At 41.1% G+C, this 21,028-nt stretch overlaps 1 protein-coding gene across 50 annotated transcripts in view; it reads right to left on the bottom strand.

Moving 5' to 3' along the window:
• The window catches only part of LOC116985141 (mucin-2-like), a 1,051,610-nt gene that overhangs the window by 1,014,996 nt on the left and 15,586 nt on the right, over positions 1-21,028 (bottom strand). For all 50 annotated transcript variants that reach the window (XM_033039637.1, XM_033039614.1, XM_033039620.1 and 47 more), the window contains exons 16-28: positions 18,637-18,731; positions 16,651-16,777; positions 14,293-14,539; positions 14,144-14,202; positions 13,955-14,034; positions 11,195-11,343; positions 10,960-11,098; positions 8,606-8,710; positions 8,304-8,492; positions 6,106-6,345; positions 5,854-6,010; positions 4,059-4,184; positions 2,185-2,326 (exon numbers count right to left, since the gene is read on the bottom strand). In XM_033039637.1, coding sequence (XP_032895528.1) covers positions 2,185-2,326; positions 4,059-4,184; positions 5,854-6,010; positions 6,106-6,345; positions 8,304-8,492; positions 8,606-8,710; positions 10,960-11,098; positions 11,195-11,343; positions 13,955-14,034; positions 14,144-14,202; positions 14,293-14,539; positions 16,651-16,777; positions 18,637-18,731 — 1,855 coding nt within the window. The remainder of the gene's footprint in view (positions 1-2,184; positions 2,327-4,058; positions 4,185-5,853; positions 6,011-6,105; positions 6,346-8,303; positions 8,493-8,605; positions 8,711-10,959; positions 11,099-11,194; positions 11,344-13,954; positions 14,035-14,143; positions 14,203-14,292; positions 14,540-16,650; positions 16,778-18,636; positions 18,732-21,028) is intronic.

The raw sequence follows: 21,028 nt of genomic DNA, 5'->3' as shown, positions 1-21,028 counted from the left end.
GAGGAAATAGTTGTGGTGCCTGTAAGGTGCTGCTAGGGGTGGTGGTGGAAACAGATACAATAGTGATGCATCACAGATACAACAGATATAATAGATATAATAGTGGTGTTTAAGAGGTTTTTAGATCGGCACATAGATATGCAGGGAATGGAGGGTTCTAGATCATATACAGGCAGAAAAGATTAACCTGGCATCATGTTTGACAGACATTATGGGCCAAAGGGCCTGTACATTTGCTCTACTGCTCTGTTATATTTTCTAAAAGTTATGAGCAACCAATGGACATTAAGTCAGCAGAGAAAATAAAAGGTCAGTTCAAACTCTGAAATCATTATCAAAGCTTTTAAAGTGCAGGTTAGCGCATAACAAAGGAGAATTATGAGGGGTTTTACTTATAGGAATCAAAATTACCACAAGTAGATATTGCAGAACAAAATCACAGACGCAGTTGAAGGAAATGAGAATGCTTAATCTTAATAAATCATAATGCATAATAAAGGACGAGTCGCACCCTGGCCACTCCCTCTTTTCCCCTCTCCCATCAGGTATAGAAGAGTGAAAACGCACACTACCAGATTTGGGGACAATTTCTTCCCAGCTGTTATCAGGCAACTGAATCATCCTACCACAACCAGAGAGCAGTGCTGAACTGCTATCTACCGCTTTGATGACCCTCGAACTATCCTTGATCGGACTTTGCTGGCTTTCCCTTGCACTAAATGTTATTCACTTATCATTTGTCTGTACACTGTAAATGGATCGATTTTAATTGTATATTGTCTTTCTACTGACTGGTTGTATGCAACAAAAACTTTTCATTGTACATTGGCACACATGACAATAAACTAAACTGAACTGAACTGAAACTGAACTGAATATATGAAGGAGTTTGAAAACGAATGAGAATCTTGAAGTTGGGAATTAGTACAGGCTGTATTTTTTTAATTGTCAAAATATCTATTTTATAATCTAGTGCTTTAATATGAATCGAGAAACATTTTTTATTCAAGAATATAAAATTTCCATCAAAATTTGGTCATTGTCAAAGATAAATATTTTTTTTATATTGTCATTGTCAAAGATATTTGGTCATTGTCAAAGATAAATATATTTTTTATATTTATCTGGTGTGTTTGCTGTTTAAAAGAAAAACCTTTTCTTCTTTAAAGGGCGATGAAACACTAAGTGAAATCCACTACACCATTAAACTGAACAGTTTAATGTGTAAAAGATTCCAGACCCACCTTCTAGACAAGATTGTTGTGTTCAAAAGGAAACTGCAGATGCTGGAATATCGAAGGTATCCAGCCGGCAAATACAACACATAATCCTCCGCCATTTCCGCCACCTCCAACGTGACCCCACCACTCGCCACATCTTCCCATCTCCCCCCATGTCTGCCTTCCGCAAAGACCGCTCCTTCCGCAACTCCCTCGTCAATTCTTCACTTCCCTCCCGCACCACCCCCTCCCCGGGCACTTTCCATTGCAACCGCAAGAAATGCAACACCTGTCCCTTCACCTCCCCCCTCGACTCCATTCAAGGTCCCAAGCAGTCGTTCCAGGTGCGACAAAGGTTCACCTGTATCTCCTCCAACCTCATCTACTGCATCCGCTGCTCTAGATGTCAGCTGATTTACATCGGTGAGACCAAGCGTAGGTTGGGCGACCGTTTCGCCGAACACCTCCGCTCAGTCCGCAATAACCTACCTGACCTCCCGGTGGCTCAGCACTTCAACTCCCCCTCCCATTCCCAATCCGACCTCTCTGTCCTGGGTCTCCTCCATTGCCAGAGTGAGCAACAGCGGAAATTGGAGGAACAGCACCTCATATTCCGTCTGGGGTCCTTGCGTCCCCTTGGCATCAACATTGAATTCTCCCAATTTGGCTAGCCCGTGCTGTCCCCCCTCCCCCCCTCCCCTTCCTTCACCCTCTAGCTGTCTCCTCCCATCCGCCCGCCCTCGGGCTCCTCCTCCTCCTCCCTTTGTCCTTCTTTCTTTCCCCACCCCCTATCAGTCTGAAGAAGGGTTTCGGCCCGAAACGTCGCCTATTTCCTTCGCTCCATAGATGCTGCTGCACCCGCTGAGTTCCTCCAGCAATTTTATGTACCTTCTAGACAAGATTATTGCTTTCAACATAAGAATCAAGATGAATTAAATAAAATGCTCTCTTTTGGATAATTTACCATTCTTCACAACCATTTCTTGTTGTTTCACCGGGTTGCAATATCCTTCCCTCATAATAGCATGTACACTGAGGTAATGCAACGCACTTCATTGTATTTTCATCCAAATAAGGAGCACTCTCTGGGCATTTGGCATAGCAACCTTGAACATTGAGAAGTAAAAGTCACTATAAAGATAAACAGGAACTCTGTGAATGCTGGATATTTTAAGTAACAACAGAATCACATCCACCAGTGACAAAACTCAATGAAAACAGTGATTAAACAAAATTTAAATCCAATTCATTGAATCCAGTTAAATAAAGTGAAACACTTAGATTTTGCCACAACTGAGCCTAAATTAGGGAATACCAAGAGAGTATTGATATATTTGTTGATTTTGCATCTTGTCTGCAATCTTGTGCATGTAAGTAGGAATACCAGTCCACCTGATTCTTTGAACCGGCTCTTTTATGAAGATTGTGAATGATCTTCCACCTTGGAGTAATTTTCCAACTCTATCATCTTATCGTTTGATTTCTGTAATGTCCAGAAATCTTACAATCTATGAATAAATAGCATTATCTAACCATTTGATAGAGAACTCCAATGGTTCAGTGCCCTCTGAATGAAGAATTATTTGTCCATCTCAGTCCTAAATTGCCTGTCACTATTTTCAAACTGTGCCCTCTGGTTCTAGACTTCTCAGTCAGATAATATATCTTCCTTGCATCCAGCCTGTTGAGCTATGAAATAATCTTGTACGTTTCGATAAAATTTGCCATTCTTCTACACTGCTGACTGTCCCAGTCCTCACACACCAAACTTGCCATCTCCTATCATTCTAGAGCAGCCCACCACCCCACAGCAAGTACATCCTATCTTAAATACTGTACATAATCACTCCAGACATAGATTCATCAAGGGCCCATATAATTAAAACAAGACTCCTATACCCCTGTGATAAAATTCTTTCATGATATACAATATTTCATTTATACAATTTGTCTTCTATTCCCCCTCATTGTATTCTGTTTGATAATTGGTTTCAATCCATATTTGTATATTATCTTTGATTCCTGTGCTCTTATGTTATTGACTGCTCCCAGCAAGCAACAGGCTGGGATGCTCCTGGCAAGCAGGCTCGACTCGCCCTCTGCGGACTGACCTCGGAGGAGGACTCACCCGCTGAGGACTCCGGTGGGTCCAGGAACCGGACCGAAGACTCGTCAGTGTCTGCCCAAAGGCTCATGGTCAGCAGGACCTCATGGTCGGCGGGACCTCAACCAAAGGCTCGGCTGTCAACGGGATTGGGAACCCGCCCAAATGCTTGGCAGACAGGATAACCGGGAGGGAGTTCCAGAGGCCATCCCGTGGAGCAAGGACTGGTAGGAGGGTGAACTAGGGTAATGCCTCCAGTGCCTTCAGGTAGGCTGCAGGAGGCGCACCCACGATACAAAGATGGCCGGGTGAGGAGAGGAGAGAGACATCACGGAAACTGCTGGAGCACATCGGGCACACAGGCCGACCGAGCTTTGGACTTTGAATAATGGTGCCACAAACAGCGGCGCCCGCATGTGTGATATATGCAAAATGAATTTCACTGTGCTGTTGCATATATGACAAATAAAGCACTAATAACCATTGACTATTGGACTTTGTCAAAAGCCTTATTGAAATCCAAATGTATTACATCCACTGGCTCCACTCATCTACTCTATCAATCACTAACTATATTACTTATGCATTACTGATTGTTAGAAACTGGGATTCTTAACAAATCTTTATCAAAAGGTACAAATAATATAAAGAAAATTAATTAATATTATATTGGATACAGTAATTTAAAACATTTTGGAATAAGTCATGAAATTTGAAAACAATCTATACGGCACCTTCAAGAATTGCCGAATACTTCTTTCCGATGAAATGGCCGGTACATGTTCTTGTTGTTATGGTTCCACACGGCTGATAGTGCCAGCTGCATTCATTGGGAGCATTATAATAGTCACAGTACACAGCTGTAATGTGAAATAGTATTTTAAAATGGTATTTTTAATTGCTCTTTTAATACACTTAAGCAAGATGATCTTTAATCTGGACTGTTGGATGAAGTCTGTCTTGGCAGAGTTTCAATCCCAACATTCACTAACACTCATCTTGTTCCTCCCCAAAAGTTTTTATTGCAGTTAATAAATATTACTGAGGTAGGCAAAGGAGATACAATCATTCTTCTCTGCCCTCCTCCGTTACATAAAGTTGATCAACAGCAACATTAGGAGTTAAGATGATACATGCATTTACTCCCAATGGCAGAGAACACAAAGAGGATGGAAGCTGGATGATGGCCCCTATTACAAATTGCAAATAAAAATCTACAAATGAACCCAATAATGGGATATTGTTCTGTGAAAAGTTCTGAGTGTGGTTTACTTGATGAAATGAACATTTAAAAAGTGCTGCAGTGCTGATCTGCCTTTCACTGACACGGCTGTAATCACTTGTAAGAAAGAGCGGTGACGATTTTGATTATTTTGGGGCCGCAGGTCACAGATCATTCACAAGGTCGTAGAGTTCTACAGTGTGGAAACAGGCTCTTTGGCCCAACCTGCCACACCGGGTGTCAACATGTCCCATCTACACTTGTCCCACCTACCTATGTTTGGCCCTTATCCGTCCAAACCTGTCTTATCCATGTACCTGTCCAAATGTTTCTTAAATGTTGCGATTTAATGCACAAACAATTGCCTCTAAGTATCTTCCCCATCCTGTTCAAGAAGAGGATAGGGGATCTTATCATCCTCGAGTCACACAGTACAGAAACAGGCTCTTTGGACAACTGTGTCCACACTAGCCATCCATTACCCTTTACACACATCCCTTTTTTTTAATATAGAACGTGAATGTCAGAGTTGTTCAACGGGTCAGGCAACATCTCTGGTGGACATGGACATTCATGTTCTCCAGAGATACTGCCCGACCTGCTGAGTTACACAAGCACATTGTGTTCTATGCGTGATTTCAGCACCTGTTCCAATTTTTTTATTCTCTCCACATTTCCATCAACTTCCTCAGGATTCCACAGTTTGTCAAAATAGGTGGGACAATTTACAAAGGGCAATTAATCCAACATGCAGCACATTTTGGGATGTGGATGGAAATCAGAGCACCAAGAAGAAACCCAGTGGTCACAGGGAGAACATGAAAACAGACAGCACTGGAATTTAGAATTGGGCTCTAGTCACTGTGAGCTGTGAAGATCACGCTATTATTAGCTGCAAAAAAAAGATGGGAATATGAAAAAGAAAATATTGTTTATTTGTTTGCTGTCATTATAAATTGTGCTCAAGATAACAGAAATTAGTATCAGATTTAAATAGTGATGTAATTTGTTGGTCAGCATGTTACATGTGCAGGAGCCAGGAGCAGTTGCATTGTGAACAATTGGTGTTCTGAACTTTTAAAATGTGCTGCCGTGCCCTTGATGAATAGAATAGTAATTGTATTTAAGAAAAAAATGAGTGATGGAAATGCTGATCATATGGAGGCTGGAGGTAACTGATCACTTAATGCACAAACAATTGCCTGCGTTTCTTTGGAACCATGTTCAAGAAGAGGTGATGATCTCACTGTCGTAGAGTCATCCCTCAACCCACTGTGTCTGTTCAATATGCATAAGGTTACACTTACGACAAAGTTCAGGGGTTCTCCAGCGAATACAAACTTCAGCTTTATTACAAGCTTCTGCATACACAGCTACTGCAGTACAGAAACCAAGATACTTTCCCTCCATATCACAGGCACAAGCTTCTTGAATACAAGCATCATAAAATGGAATTGGATCAACCTGATAAAGTAACAGTCAGAAAAAGAATGATGGAAATGCAGCTCATTTCATATTATATATCAAATGTGTTATATCTCAAATGCATTGTCTTTTACCTTTTTATGGCACGCTTGAAAGATTGCGCTATGAATTAAGTTGCACCTCTTCTGCGCCCATGACAAACAATATGGGTTGTTATCACATGGATATATCTCATTTACTGTATCAGAGCAAAGCTGCGTGGATCTCCAGGTGTTCCCAAATTCCACACTGCTGGTCAGCAAGGTGTTCCCCTTTGATGTTAAGTCATCTTCAAGATCATCATTGTAATTTCCACAAAGTCCACAAACTTTATTCTTCAGCACACAGGAGAAACAAATTGATGGTTACTATTCAAAAATTACAATTACTGGTTAATACTATTCTTCGAAATAAAATAAAAATCTAACCCAGCGGCGAAAATTGGTCAATAAAGCACTTTATAATCTGTTAAAGTTGGGCACTACAAATGTGAATTTATCAATCTATATTTAATATTCAATTGCTTTTTTGTCATGTTTTTTTTGTCTCTATATTTATGTAAAACATTCTGTGCAGCTTCAAGAGATTTTCCTGAAGTTGTGAGCAGTCGTAAATAAATACAAGTTTTTAAACATTTTTTATGACATGAACCATGACACGATTACATAGAATAAAATTATCCATAGAGTGATGTGGTAAAATCTCTGGTTATTTTCTAGAAACCACCAAATCCTTGAACGAGAAGTCCTCAGCATGGTTCTGGATGGATGCATTACCTTATAGATGGGGTGGCCTTTTTTGTAAATATAATGAGTAAGCTTTTGTACAGATTTTTTAAATTCGAGGTTTAAGAAAAGGCTTTTATTATAGACATAAAAGGGAAAATATATAGATTTAAAATAGAACATGATTTGAGTTGGAAGGAACTGCAGATGCTGGTGTAAACCGAAGATAGACACAAAAAGGTGGAGTATCTCAGTATCTCTGGAGAAAAGGAATAGGGGACGTTCGGAATTAACCCTGCTTCATATTAATGTCTGAAGGAGGGTCTCAACCTGAAAAAGTCGCCTATTCCTTTTTTCCAGAGATACTGTCTGACCTGCTGAGTTACTCCAGCTTTTTGTGTTTATCTTCAGAACAAGATTTGAGCCTGGTTTATTAAACTTTAATGAAAGCTTCCATCCTCTATTCAACTTACTGCAGCTCTTGATTCCTCCACATCTTTGCTATGTACATTTCCTGCACAGATTACTGCTGGATTGTTTACTCCTCACAGTTTAAAACCATTCACATCATAATTTATGGTTCATATGCGTACATGATTCATATATATGGTGTAGGATGGAACTGGAAATGCTGTTTAAACCAAAGATGGACACAAAATACTGGAATAACTCGGCTCTCTCCAGAGATGCTGCCTGTCCCGCTGAGTTACTCCAGCATTTTGTGTCCATTCATATATATGGTTTAGATCTGTGCCTGACAATAGATGGCAGTACAAGAATACATTTCTGAAACTGCCCTTATGTCCTCGCTTTCAAGGAAATAATTTACATTTTATACAGTTGATATATCCCCATGTAGATTTTGAGTCATGATCTTTTCACAAAGTATTACTTTCCCACACTGCTACTTCCAACCACTTGGCATTCGGCCATGTTGTGAGCCAGCTTTAAATTGACAACGTTTTCCCAGCCTCACCCTGGCCGTTTCAGCCTCAGGTTCTGAATGCTCACTCCCATTTTAACAAGTCCCAACTCTTACTCAGCAAATCTGTTGTAAAAACAGTGAATTCCTAATCATCAACATCTAATCCAATTTTATTTTCCACAATTTAAATTCTGACAGCTTTCCTTTCTTTTTTGAATAACTCATCCCTGCCCAATATATACTGTAGATCATCGAATATTAAGCATCTATCTTTTTGTCTTCTTTTTCAATATTGTTTCACATATATATAGAAATATATTGCCCAGCAAAATATGTTATGAATAGGTAATTATATCATGTAATAGATGGAAATTTAGAATATTGATGTTATTGGTGTTTTATGGATTTTATACTCCAGATCTTCTGAGAGTGATTCCTTCATTTACCACCAAACCTCAGCTTTGCCATCCCAGTCATTTTTCTGTGCTCTATCACACTTTACAGATTTTTTCCCATCTGTATTTGTGAGTTTTGATGTAAATATATATATATATGAAATGAATCAAGCTTCCCAATAATTCCAATATTGGATTATACTTTCTGTATTATTAAGCAGAAAATTTAATTTTCAATCCCCACTCACCTTCCATTTTGGATCCAGTGTGATTGAAAGTCGTGTCCGTTTATCCCAAACCAAAGTGATCCCATTGGAAAATGACAGGATTAAGTAGAGTCCAACTGTGTGAATTGTATATGAATTATCTGTGCACTGGTTGTATTCAGAGGACACCTCACGTACTCCAGTTGCACTCGATAAAGTTAGTTCTCTCTCCTGTAAGGATAAATTTGAAAATAAATTATTTTATAAGATGAATAATTTCCGATTAGAAACTGCAACTGCATAACCTACAGTTCATCTTATATGTAATAGATTAAAAGACATACCCCAATCAAGATTCTGATTTCTCTTGAACATGTCACTCCATTTTCACAGCAGGGAACACTTTGTGTCAGTATTTGGAATGTACCAATCTCTCGTCGACATTTGTCCTAAGGTTAAAATATCTTGAATTAATATGTGCAATGAGAGTTCAACACATAATTTGTCATTACACTGCCAGTTCAATGTGGATAATTTTCCGATTTTAGAATTGTTTACACACTTTATCAGATTCAAAGAATTTCAATCACTGGAATAGTGATTTGTTTGGTGTCGTTATCTCCCAAGCTAGCCATTTTCTGTGCGTTATAGTGTAACTAAATCCAATACACTTGAACAGTGGTAGAGTTGCTGCGCTACGGCAACAGAGACCTAGGTTTGATTCTGACTACAGGTGCTCTCTGTATAGAATTTGTACATTCTCCCTGTGACTGCATGGGTTTTTTCCCGGTGCTCCAATTTCCTATCACATTCCAAAGATGTGCAGGTTTGTAGATTAAATGGCTTCTGTAAATTGTCCCTTATGTGTAGGATAGAACGGGTGATCATTGGTTGGCGCAGACTTGGTGGCTGTATCTCTAAACTAAACTAAACTGAACATTCAATTTTACTTTACCTGTATTTCAAACTAATGAAATAAATACACTAAGGAAGACGTAAATAACCTGCCGGAAATAGCAGGGGACCGCGGGTCAAATGAGATGGAGGAACTGAGTGAAATCCAGGTTAGCCGGAAGTGGTGTTAGGTAAATTGAATGGATTAAAGGCCGATAAATCCCCAGGGCTGGATATGCTGCTTCCCAGAGTACTTAAGGAAGTAGGCTCCGAAATAGTGGATGCATTAGTGATAATTTTTCAAAACTCTTTAGATTCTGGAGTAGTTCCTGAGGATTGGAGGGTAGCTAATGTAACCCCACTTTTTAAAAAAGGGAGGGAGAGAGAAAACGGGGAATTACAGACCAGTTAGTCAAACATCTGTAGTGGGGAAACTGCTAGAGTCAGTTATTAAAGATGGGATAGCAGCACATTTGGAAAGTGGTGAAATCATTGGACAAAGTCAGCATGGATTTACGAAAGGTAAATCATGTCTGACGATTCTTGTAGAATTTTTCGAGGTTGTAACTAGTGGAGTGGATAAGGGAGAACCAGTGGATGTTTTATATCTGGACTTTCAGAAGGCTTTCGACAAGGTCCCACATAAGAGATTAGTATACAAACTTAAAGCACACGGTATTGGGGGTTCAGTATTGATGTGGATAGAGAACTGGCTAGCAAACAGGAAGCAAAGAGTAGGAGTAAACAGGTCCTTTTCAGAATGGCAGGGAGTGACTAGTGGGGTACCGCAAGGCTCAGTTCTGGGACCCCAGCTATTTACGATATATATTAATGATTTGGACGAGGGAATTGAATGCAACATCTTCAAGTTTGCGGATGACATGAAGCTGGGGGGCAGTGTTAGCTGTGAGGAGGATGCTAGGAGGCTGCAAGGTGACTTGGATAGGCTGGGTGAGTGGGCAAATGCATGGCTGTTATGTGGATAAATGTGAGGTTATCCACTTTGGTGGCAAAAACAGGAAAGTAGACTATTATCTAAATGGTGGCTGATTAGGAAAAGGGGAGATGCAACGAGACCTGGGCGTCATGGTACACTAGTCATTGAAAGTAGGCATGCAGGTGCAGCAGGCAGTGAAGAAAGCAAATGGTATGTTAGCATTCATTGCAAAAGGATTTGAGTAAAGGAGCAGGGAAGTTCTACTGCAGTTGTACAGGGTATTGGTGAGACCACACCTGGAGTATTGTGTACAGTTTTGGTCACCAAATCTGAGGAAAGACATTCTTGCCATAGAGGGAGTACAGAGAAGGTTCAGCAGATTGAATCCTGGGATGTCAGGACTTTCATATGAAGAAAGACTGGATAGACTCGGCTTGTACTCGCTAGAATTTAGAAGATTGAGGGGGGATCTTATAGAAACTTACAAAATTCTTAAGGGGTTGGACAGGCTAGAAGCAGGAAGATTGTTCCCAATGTTGGGGAAGTCCAGGACAAGGGGTCACAGTTTAAGGATAAAGGGGAAATCCTTTAGGACCGAGATGAGAAAAACATTTTTCACACAGAGGGTGGTGAATCTCTGGAACTCTTTGCCACAAAAGGTAGTTGAGGCCAGTTCATTGGCTATATTTAAGAGGGAGTTAGATGTGGCCCTTGTGGCTAAAGGGATCAGGGGGTATGGAGAGAAGGCAGGTACAGGATACTGAGTTGGATGATCAGCCATGATCATATTGAATGGCGGTGCAGTCTCGAAGGGCCAAATGGCCTACTTCTACACCTATTTTCTATGTTTCTATGTTTCTATCTTACCTCCAGAAAGATATATTCACAGTTGCCATCAAATTTGTATCGTTTTCCATCAAATGTTATGTAGTGACCATCTCCATAAACAGTGCAGGTCTTTGGACATGAATTATCAGTGCATTCCCATTCTCCACCATTGCATGTGCTATAATGCAGAGTATAGAGATATATCATTTTACAATTGTATGCAGTTAGTGTTATATTTTATGGGGTCATTCCTCTCAGTATTTGTTTTGCTCACCATGTATTGCAATCAATGGTGATTGTTTCTCCACCACCAAAGGTTTCACTTCCAAATAAACAGGGACATTGGGATGGTTCAATGCATCCTTCAGTGGAATCCTCCACCAAACCATCAGGGCAGACACAACCTGGGACACATGGGTTTGGCTTTATATAGAAAAAAAACATTGTATCAATTGGCAGAATGAACAATATATAACATATGTAACAATCAGTTGAGGATAGGGGACAAATAATCCTCTATGATAATCCTCAACACTGGTGCTCCGCAATGATGCATTCTCAACCACCTTCTTTATTCCTTGTACACCCACGACTGTGCAGCCAAGTACAAATCTAATTCAATTTTCAAATTCGTAGATGACACCACCATTGTGGGCCAGATATCAAATAATGATGAAATGGAGTACAGGAAGGAGATCGAAAATCTCGTGTCCTGGTGTCGAGACACCAACCTTTCTCTCAATGTCAGCAAGACACAAGAGATAGCGATCTACTTCAGGAAGTGAAACACTACACATACCCCAGTTTGCATTGACATGCCAAAGGAGAAAACTTAAAATTCCTAGGAGTCAATTTCACCAACAACTTCTCCTGGACCACCCATATTGAAGTAACGACCAAGAAAGCACACCAATGCCTCAATTTCCTTGGAAGGCTAAGGAAGTTCGGCATGTCTCCCACAACTCTCACCAACTCTCTGCAGATGCACCATCGAAAGCATTTTATCAGGATGCATCACAGCTTCTTTTGGGATCAGCTCCATCCAAGACCACAAGAAATTGCAGCGAATTGTGGACGCAGCCCAGACCATCACACAAACCAACCAACCTCCCTTCTATTGACTCCATTTATACCTCATGTTGTCTCGGCAAAGCCAGCCGCATAATCAAAGACGAGTCACATCCTGGCCATTCCCTCTTTTCACCTTTCCCATCAGGCAAAAGGTATAAAAGTGTAAAAACGGACACCTCCAGATTCAGGAACAGTTTCTTATCAGGCAACCGCATCTTCCTAGCACAACCAGAGAGCAGAGCTGAACTACCATCAACCTCATTGATGATCCTCAGATTATCCTTGTTTGGACTTTGATGGCTTTACCTTGCACTAAATATTCAATGGACAATCGACAATAGGTGCAGGAGCAGGTCATTCCAGGCACGGAAATCACTATCAAAACATGGGGGGGGGGGGGGGCCAGGGGACACACAATTTATTGATGCACACACACACACACACACACACACACACACACACACACACACACACACACACACACACACACACACACACACACACACACACGCACGCACGAGGCTTCAGCGGCTTCAGCCGTGGTCCCTGTGGACGGTAATTACGGGAGCGTCGGCCCAGGCTTGCAGCCGGCGCGGAGGAGTGGCGCTGGATCCAGCTTGGCTCTGCTTGTCTTGCCGGGTTGACCTGCAGCCCTGCCTGGACTGACGGGACACCAGTCTGGAGCCGTGGAGCTGGCGCTGGTGGGTTAACAGGCGGAGTTGAGCTGGATTTAGCACCGCTTCTTCGCGCTGGCCATGGGCCTGGGCCGTCGTTCCCGTGAGTCCAGGCAGGGCTGTAGGTTGGCCTGGTGGGACAGGCAGAGTTGGGCTGGATTTGGCGCTGCTTCTCTGCGCTGGCTGTGGGCCTGGGGACACCGCTCCCGTCTGACTCCCGGTTTCTCTGGCCAACCCCGGGCGTGTGGGTGGGGGATGCACTAGGGTGGGGACGGGGATGTTCCAGTGGCGGTTCGGCAGCGATTGCAGTGCCGGACACCCGGGATCGATCCTGGCTGCCGATGAGGCACAGGTCTTTGTCCAGGGTTGCCGAGAGTGTTTTTTGCTTGTGACCCTATGACCTCGGCATGCAATTCAAGCTCCGCTCTATGATCTTTGCTCCACCAGGACATCTCCCTCCTCCGATCACAGCGCTCTATCCTCAGTCCCACCCACCCTAATTCCGCCTCTGACCTACACCTCCCTCCTCCAATCATCGTGCTAAATCATCATGGTCCCACCCCCACTGTCTCGCGGAAAGCGGAGATTTCACCGGGTTTTAAAATCAAGATTACAAAAAATGGGGGGGGGGGGTGGAATCGTCCCCCTCCTCTTAAAAACAGGAGGGGGGGACGTGTCCCTCCTGGCCCCCAGGGATTTCAGCCCCTGGGCCATTCGACCCTTTGAGCCAGCACTGCCATTCATTGTGATCATGGCTGATCATCCACAATCAGTGCCCCGTTCCAGCCTTCTCCCCATATCCCTTGACTCCGCTATCTTTAAGAGCTCTATTTAACTCTCTCTTGAAAGCATTCCCTTATCATGTATCTATACAATGTAAATGGCTCGATTGTATTGTATTGATCATATATTGTCTTTCTGCTGACTGGATAGCACGCAACAAAAGCTATTCACTGTACCTCAGTACACATGACAATAAACTAAACTAAACTGAAAACCGAATAACATATATAGATAATCATCACATATAAAAAAAATCATAGTAATTATCCAGTATATAATTGGACTATAATATCATAGAATTTGTGCTGTTTGTTTTATAATATAGAAACAAGGAACTACGGATGCTGGTTTTATAACTTGTACTGAATATCATAATGTAGACTTCTAAATGGGTCGCATGTTTCATTCTACAATGATCATGTTAAATAAAATAGACTGAACATATTGTTCAATTTATAAAAGAAGATACGTAAGCACCAAGCTAGTATTTGTACACATTCACTTACACATGGTTTGTTTAGAGTTTCACACGTCCTCTTACATAAACTGGTATTGGTACAGTCTGAAAATTGTTTATCTTGGCAATCTAAAAAAAAAACAAGGTGTTGTTTTATATACACACGTTAATTATTATTTTGATGATAAATTTAAATGTTGCACCTCAATAGTGGAAAAAAGTTTGGAAAATTATTAACCTTCTGAAATGGGCAGGCTATTTTCATCAGGGCAGGAAGGGACTCCATTCTGGCAGAAACTGAGAGAAAAAAATTACATGTTATCACTTTTATATTGTAGACAACAAATAATTGGATTCAAACTGTGCAGCTCAACATCAAATGCTCACCAATCCATTCCATTTATTGGAATAATGTCACCTTTGTATACAATGATCCCATTAACGTAACAAGGGCATTCTGATATTTGTACACATGTTGCTTTGTCGTCCATGTACGTTCCCTCAGGGCAACCACAGCCATCAACTGGAGTGTCTTGAAACTGACAGGTGAAGTCAAACTTTGACAGAAATTCACAGGTGCGATTACAGGCTCTCATATTGTAATGGTAAACTTGTGTGCTGGGGCAGGTTATTGCTTGAAAGAAAAGAATTACAATGTTAGCATATGATTTTAGCCATTTGCCTTATTGTGGAATGCTAATATTAAGATATTTTACGAATAAAGACACAACAAAATTAGTTTATTCTCTGCAGTCACATCCAAATCAGATTATTCTCTTCTCTTGATGCCATTTTTTGATAATGTAGAGTACCCATATCTATTATGTCTATGACACCCCCTTTGCATTTGCTCTTTGATAAAATATATTTAATGTAAAATATTATTAATGATATTTAACATTCTACTGACATTATATATTGTCCAGTGCTTATATTATTTTTTTCTTTCAGTATTTTAGTTTAGTTTAGAGATACAGTGTGCGGAAACAGGACCTGCAGCCCACCGAGTCCACGCTGACCAGCGATCCCTACACATTAACAAAATCCTACACACACTAGGGACTATTTACATTTATACCAAAGCCAATTAACCTACAAACCTGTACATCTTTGTAGTGTGGGAGTAAACTGAAGATCTCGGAGAAAACCCATGCGGTCACGAGGAGAACATACAAACTCCGTACATATAGCGCCCGTAGTCAGGATTGAACCCGGGTCTCCGGATCTGTAATGCAGCAACTCTACTGCTGCGCCAACGTGCTCCCCAGTGGGAAGCTGGGTTATTAATTAATTGTATATTTTCCCCTTACATTCGTTCTCCCAAAGTGATCCATATCCCACTGTATAATTTGATAGCTCATGACTGCTTCAAAGTCATCTGCAAACTTACTAACTGACCTGTCTACATTTATGTCCATGTCATTTATTTCTATCACAAACATCATAGGTCATCAATCAGCTCCAATCCCTGAGTAATTCCACAGACCCCCAGTTGAATATTGTCCTTCCACCATAATCCTCTATCTGCTATCAGTAAATCAGTTCTGAATCCATACAACCGTCACTGTTAATCCCATGAACTTTAATCTGCTGGATCAAACACCTTACTAAAGTAGTCTTCTGTTAAAATATTGTTAGAGAAAACTTGAGATATCCCTGAAATCACATAAATGTATCAAACTCATCAGTATTATTCATTGCTAAATGAAAGTAAGTGTATATTTAAATAAGTCCACAGCCACGGCAAAAAGTGAAGTATTCGTAGAGAAATTGTGTGGATGTTACTGATTTAATGGATTAATATAAAATATAATATTCAAAAGACATGCCTTGTAAATGTGGTTAAATGCTGGATCAAATCTGTGATATTTATCATGCTTCAATATAGTCTACATTAAGTGGAATCATTTTATGAGCTAGAGTTTAACTGAAGTTGATAATATTTTTAAGTAAATGGACTGTGTTGCTAAGACGTCATAGGAACTTTCCATGGGTATAACAAAGACTTTGTACAGACCTGATGGAAGCATTAATTCTGCATTCAAGGCTTTAATATGTTAGCAATAGCTATGTTGCTTAGGGGATGAAGATTAGATGAATATGTTAGACCCCCAAATAGAAAATGGAAATAAACTTCTGTTATGAACATGTAATTTCATAAGGTACCCAAAAATGCAGGAGAAACTCAGCGGGTGCAGCAGCATCTATGGAGCGAAGGGAATAGGTAACATTTCGGGCCAAAACTGATGGGGGGTGGCGGGGAGAAGAAAGGAAAAAGGAGGAGGAGGAGCTTGAGGGCTGAAGGATGGGAGGAGACAGCCCGAGGGCTGAGGAAGGGGAGGAGACAGCAAGGGCTAACAAAATTGGGAGAATTATGTAATTTCAAAAACTGTTCCAAAAGATAAGTGTAATTGTAAAGGTGAAAAGATGAGATCAATGTAATGCCCGGAATGGTTATTTGCCCCCTCAGTGGGATAAAAATGAAACATTTTTTACTCATGTTACATTTGAAACAGCTTTCCTTATAATCCTGTACACACTGGAACAGGTGTAGCTTTTGCATCTAACTGACATATTTTCTTAAGCGTATCATGGAAAATAGAGTAAAAGTGGGGAAATGGAGTAGAATTAGTCAGCAATTATGTAATTGAATGGTACAGAATAGTTTAGCAGCTGAATGGCCTTCTCCTGTTGTAAGTGAACCGTTTCTTTCTATAATGAAAATAATAACCAAAAACTACATACCGCAAATAGATCTCCTCCAGTTCATCACAACGATGCCCTTTGCGGAACAAGCATGAACATATGCTTCCATTGCCGCACACACACAGTCATCGAGTTTTACACAATTACATGATGCAGCTTTACACATCTAAAGACACAAACATAATTTGTTATAATTTTAAATGTTTCAATAGTGGATATTATCATAACTTTATAATCGTTAACCTGAATTGAAAAAAAAATCATTTAAACTTATTTCCATAAACCTAAATCTCTCAAAGTTTGTTATTTCCAACACAGGGGTGCAGTGGCACAGCTGAATTGAATTGAATTGAATACCTTTATTGTCATTCAGACCTTACGGTCTGAACAAAATTTCATGCCTGCAGTCATACATACAATCATACAATAAAAAACAACAATAAACACAAATTAACATCCACCACAGTGTATCCTCCAAGCACCTCCTCACTGTGGTGGAGGCAAAAATCTTAGGGTTACTGTCTCTTCCCTCCTCTTCTCCCTCTGCGCTGAGGCGATTCCCCACCGGGCGATGGCACAAACAGTCCCGCGGCTCACCGAACCCCGCGAACGGGCCGGTTCAAAGCTGACAGAGCTGACAGAGCTGACAGAGCTGCTGCTCACAGCGCCAGAGATCTGGGTTTGATCCTGACCTGGGGTGCTGCCTGTGTTGCGTTTGAAGAATCTCCCAGTGATCACATGGGTTTCCTGCAGGTGCTCCGGTTTCATCCCACATCACAGAGACGTGTGGGTTTGTAGTTTGAATGATCTCAGTAAATCGCCCCTTGTATGTAGGGTGATTAATGGTCAGTGTGGACATGGTGGGCTGAAGGGCCAGTTTCCCTGCTGAATCTTGCAATCAATCATCAAATCCAGCTTTATGTTTTACCATAAAATTGCATTGTTATGATTCATGAAAGTGGGTGGCTTTGGTGTGTCAGAATTATTGGCAGTGAAAGCTGATTTCCAAACCATGGGAAATGTTTATTCAAGTTTATACAGTAAGTAATCGCAACTGTGAGGGATACTTCATTCAAAATCTGCATAAAGGAGAAAAGTGTGAATGTAAATCGGTATTGATTTTAATCTGCGCTGGATTTGGGATAATATACAAAATTCTATCATAGAAACATATTTACTTAGAAATTTCACTTTGCATCCAAAATAATGCATTGCTTCAAGGAGAGTCAATGTCACCACACCCATTCCAAAAAATCTGTTGCAGGTCCAGACAATAATGTAAATGCAGATCTCTTGCAACCCCCAACCGAACAGAAGAATGTGGTGCTGCAAAGTATATTTGTCAGATTTGAAATCGGAAGGTTTGACTCAACATCAGAAGTGGAGAAATTGAAAACAGCATCAGGAAAGGAAGATTGGAAGCAACATTAGGAGAAGAGGATGTGAAATGTCATTGGGAGAGAGGGGTGTGGAATGGGATTTGGAGAGACAGATGAAGAGTGGTGTTAGGAAAGGAGGATTGGGTTCTTCATCAAAGATCATCATCACAAAGGAGGACAACATCTGTAAAGGATTAGAGAGAGAAGCATTAGGAAATGGGGATGAGAGCAACTTTGGGATGGAGAGTAGCTCAAGGAGAGAGGCCTGGGCAGCAGCATCAAAAGAGAGGAACATAAGGAGAGATTGGTGCAAAATAAAAACAGGAAAGAGGAAATCAGAAGAGTGATATTAGGTAAGCCAGCATTGATTGGGGATGAGGCCAGATGAATCGAAATGTTCATTTTCAAAAACATAAGCAAAAGGATTTTGCTGTTGCAGGGCTTTAGATTGGTGTGTTAGGGGCATGTGGGACATCACTCCATGCATCATCGGGGTAACAAGGATGTATCACAACAGGAAGTGCTGAGTCAAATTTCGTAATTGCATAGTTTGATGCTGAAATTATTTATTTTCTGAACAGCTTTAAGCTAGTTAATTTGATAAAATATTTTCATCTGCAAAAATTTATACAAAATCCTGACTTACTTCATAATACACCAAATACTCCACTACAGAATGACAGCTGGAAAAAGCTCCTGTTGGGTCTTTTATATACGCACATTGCTCTTTGGCATAATTTTCTGCAATGAAGATGTAAGATACGATTATTTAAAACGTGAAGAGACCAGATCATTCCTGATCAGTGTAGTGACTAATGATGACTGTGTGTATCTGAGTTTGACAAGCAATCAGTATCTGGCACTATAGTTTCATCATCCCTTTCCATATTTTAATCAAGGTGGAACTTTGAGATCTTTGCAATCAAACCTACAAATAATAATGGTGCAATTTACAATAAGAATATTGCTCTAAGTTAAATTCAGTATTCAAGAGGCTGGAATCAAATTGTGCTTTCAATATTCATTTAAGTTAGAATTGCTAAAAATGGTGACAGTTAGGAGAACAATACCTCAGAGGGCTTGGGATTCTTTCATTGTCACTGAACCTAGCCAATACTTTACACAGGATTTGGGCAAATAAGGAGACTGGTTAATTTGGAACAGAAAAACTTAGTTTTAACTTTCAGGAAATCTCTTTAACCAGAGCCAGACATTTTAGCAAACAGCAATGTGATTCAGGCCAATTGGGGGCTGGGCTCCTGGATTCTATTTTTTCAGTTAATTGAGTATTGAACTGGAAGCTCTGCTATCACACATTTGCTTATGTAGGAACTACCTGTAATTTTATCAATGTTCTCGTTTTCCAGAGTGGTATGGGGCTAAGACCACTGCAGCCACGGCTATTCCTGCACTGCACTGGTGAACTCCTCATGTTGTCCAGGCTTCCGAGCTCTCAGGCTTGGTAAGCAAAACCAGCACCCGTTTAAAGCAGCAGGAATAGAGCAGATTCCATTAAGATGAATGAGAGACAGGCCAATGCAAAACAAGTGTGACTAAGGCCACATTTAATTATTTATTTACTTTTGTTTTGATGCTTTAAATTATTTTAATATGTGAATGAGGTTTTAGAATGCTAAAGATGAAATAAAAATGTTTTAAAACATTTTTAAACCAGTTGCAACACATTCACAATAATCAAAATGCCCAATAATAATGGCAGCTCTGACAGCTGTGAACCTGGCGGTTGCCTGCATTGAGGTAACTTCTATGATACACTGGGCTCTCAGTAGAGGACTGCATGCAGGCAATGTGGAACTCGGGTTGCCAACATTCTCACTCCCAAATAAGGGACAAAAGGTCAAAATACGGGACAAATTCCCGACAGCAATTCGTTGACTGACTCGACCATAGCTGGGTGAATGATGAGTTGGCTCGGGTGCTGGACTGCACACAAAGCCCAGCTGAGGAGTTTTGGCCCATGCGACATCGCACGCAAAGTCCGGCACCCCATCCAACTCATGAACCGATGATCGCCATGAGAAGGACGGGTGGTGGCGTCGGCGGTAAGTCAAAGGTCAGGCCGCTGACCGACCGGGCCATGGGCGAGATGCTGCTGCTGCACTCCATGGACTGCACTACCCAGGACAGGTGAGGCGGGACTGGACGAGGTGCTCCGACCTGCAGTCCCCATGACCGAGGGGCAGCAGTCAAATACGGGACAAGGGCGGTCCCGTACGGGACAAACCAATTTAGCCCAATATACGGGATGTCCCGGCTAATACGGGACAGTTGGCAACCCTATGTGGAACAGTGAAATGCACAGTGTGGCCCAAGGAAGTCTACCAGTGATTTTGAGGCAATCAGAAGATTACCCCATTGTTAGCTCACAAAGTACAGGTAAAACAAACTAAGTAAATCTGTTTCAATTCGGCTCAATTTGGTGTTTTGTTTACTTAATATGTCTATTGTGCATTTAATTTTTTTAAATCCATCTTCATGTTATTATTTAGTTAAATGTCACCAGCAACCTGTCGTGAACTAGCCCTATCGAAGCAATGGCCAAGAAAGCACACCAACGCCTCTCCTTCCTTAGAAGGCTTAGAACGTTCAGCATGTCCCCCCAACAACTCTCACCAGCTTATACAGATGTGCCATAGAAGGTATTTTATAAGATTGCATCACAGTCTGGTTTGGGAAAAGCTCCATCCAACACAAGAAATTGCAGAGAATTGTGGACGCAACCCAGACCATCATGCATATCAACCTCCATTTCTATTTGACTCCATCTACACTCCACACTGCCTCTGCATAATCAAGGGTGAGTCTCACCCCGGACATTCCCTCTTCTCCCTCTCTTATCAGGCAAGAGGTACAGAAGTGTGAAAACACATACCTCCAGTTCAAGGGCTGCTACTTAGCAACTGAACCATTCTATCTCCAAGTAGAGAGCAGTCCTATCGTCTATCTCATTGGAAACCCTCGGACCATCGTTAATTGGACTTTACTGGACTTTATCTTGCACTAAACAATATTAACTT

This window comes from Amblyraja radiata, chromosome 21 (assembly GCF_010909765.2).
Source record: "Amblyraja radiata isolate CabotCenter1 chromosome 21, sAmbRad1.1.pri, whole genome shotgun sequence".
In the NCBI taxonomy this organism is placed as follows: Eukaryota; Metazoa; Chordata; class Chondrichthyes; order Rajiformes; family Rajidae; genus Amblyraja; species Amblyraja radiata.
This window is presented reverse-complemented; position numbering and strand designations above follow the sequence as displayed.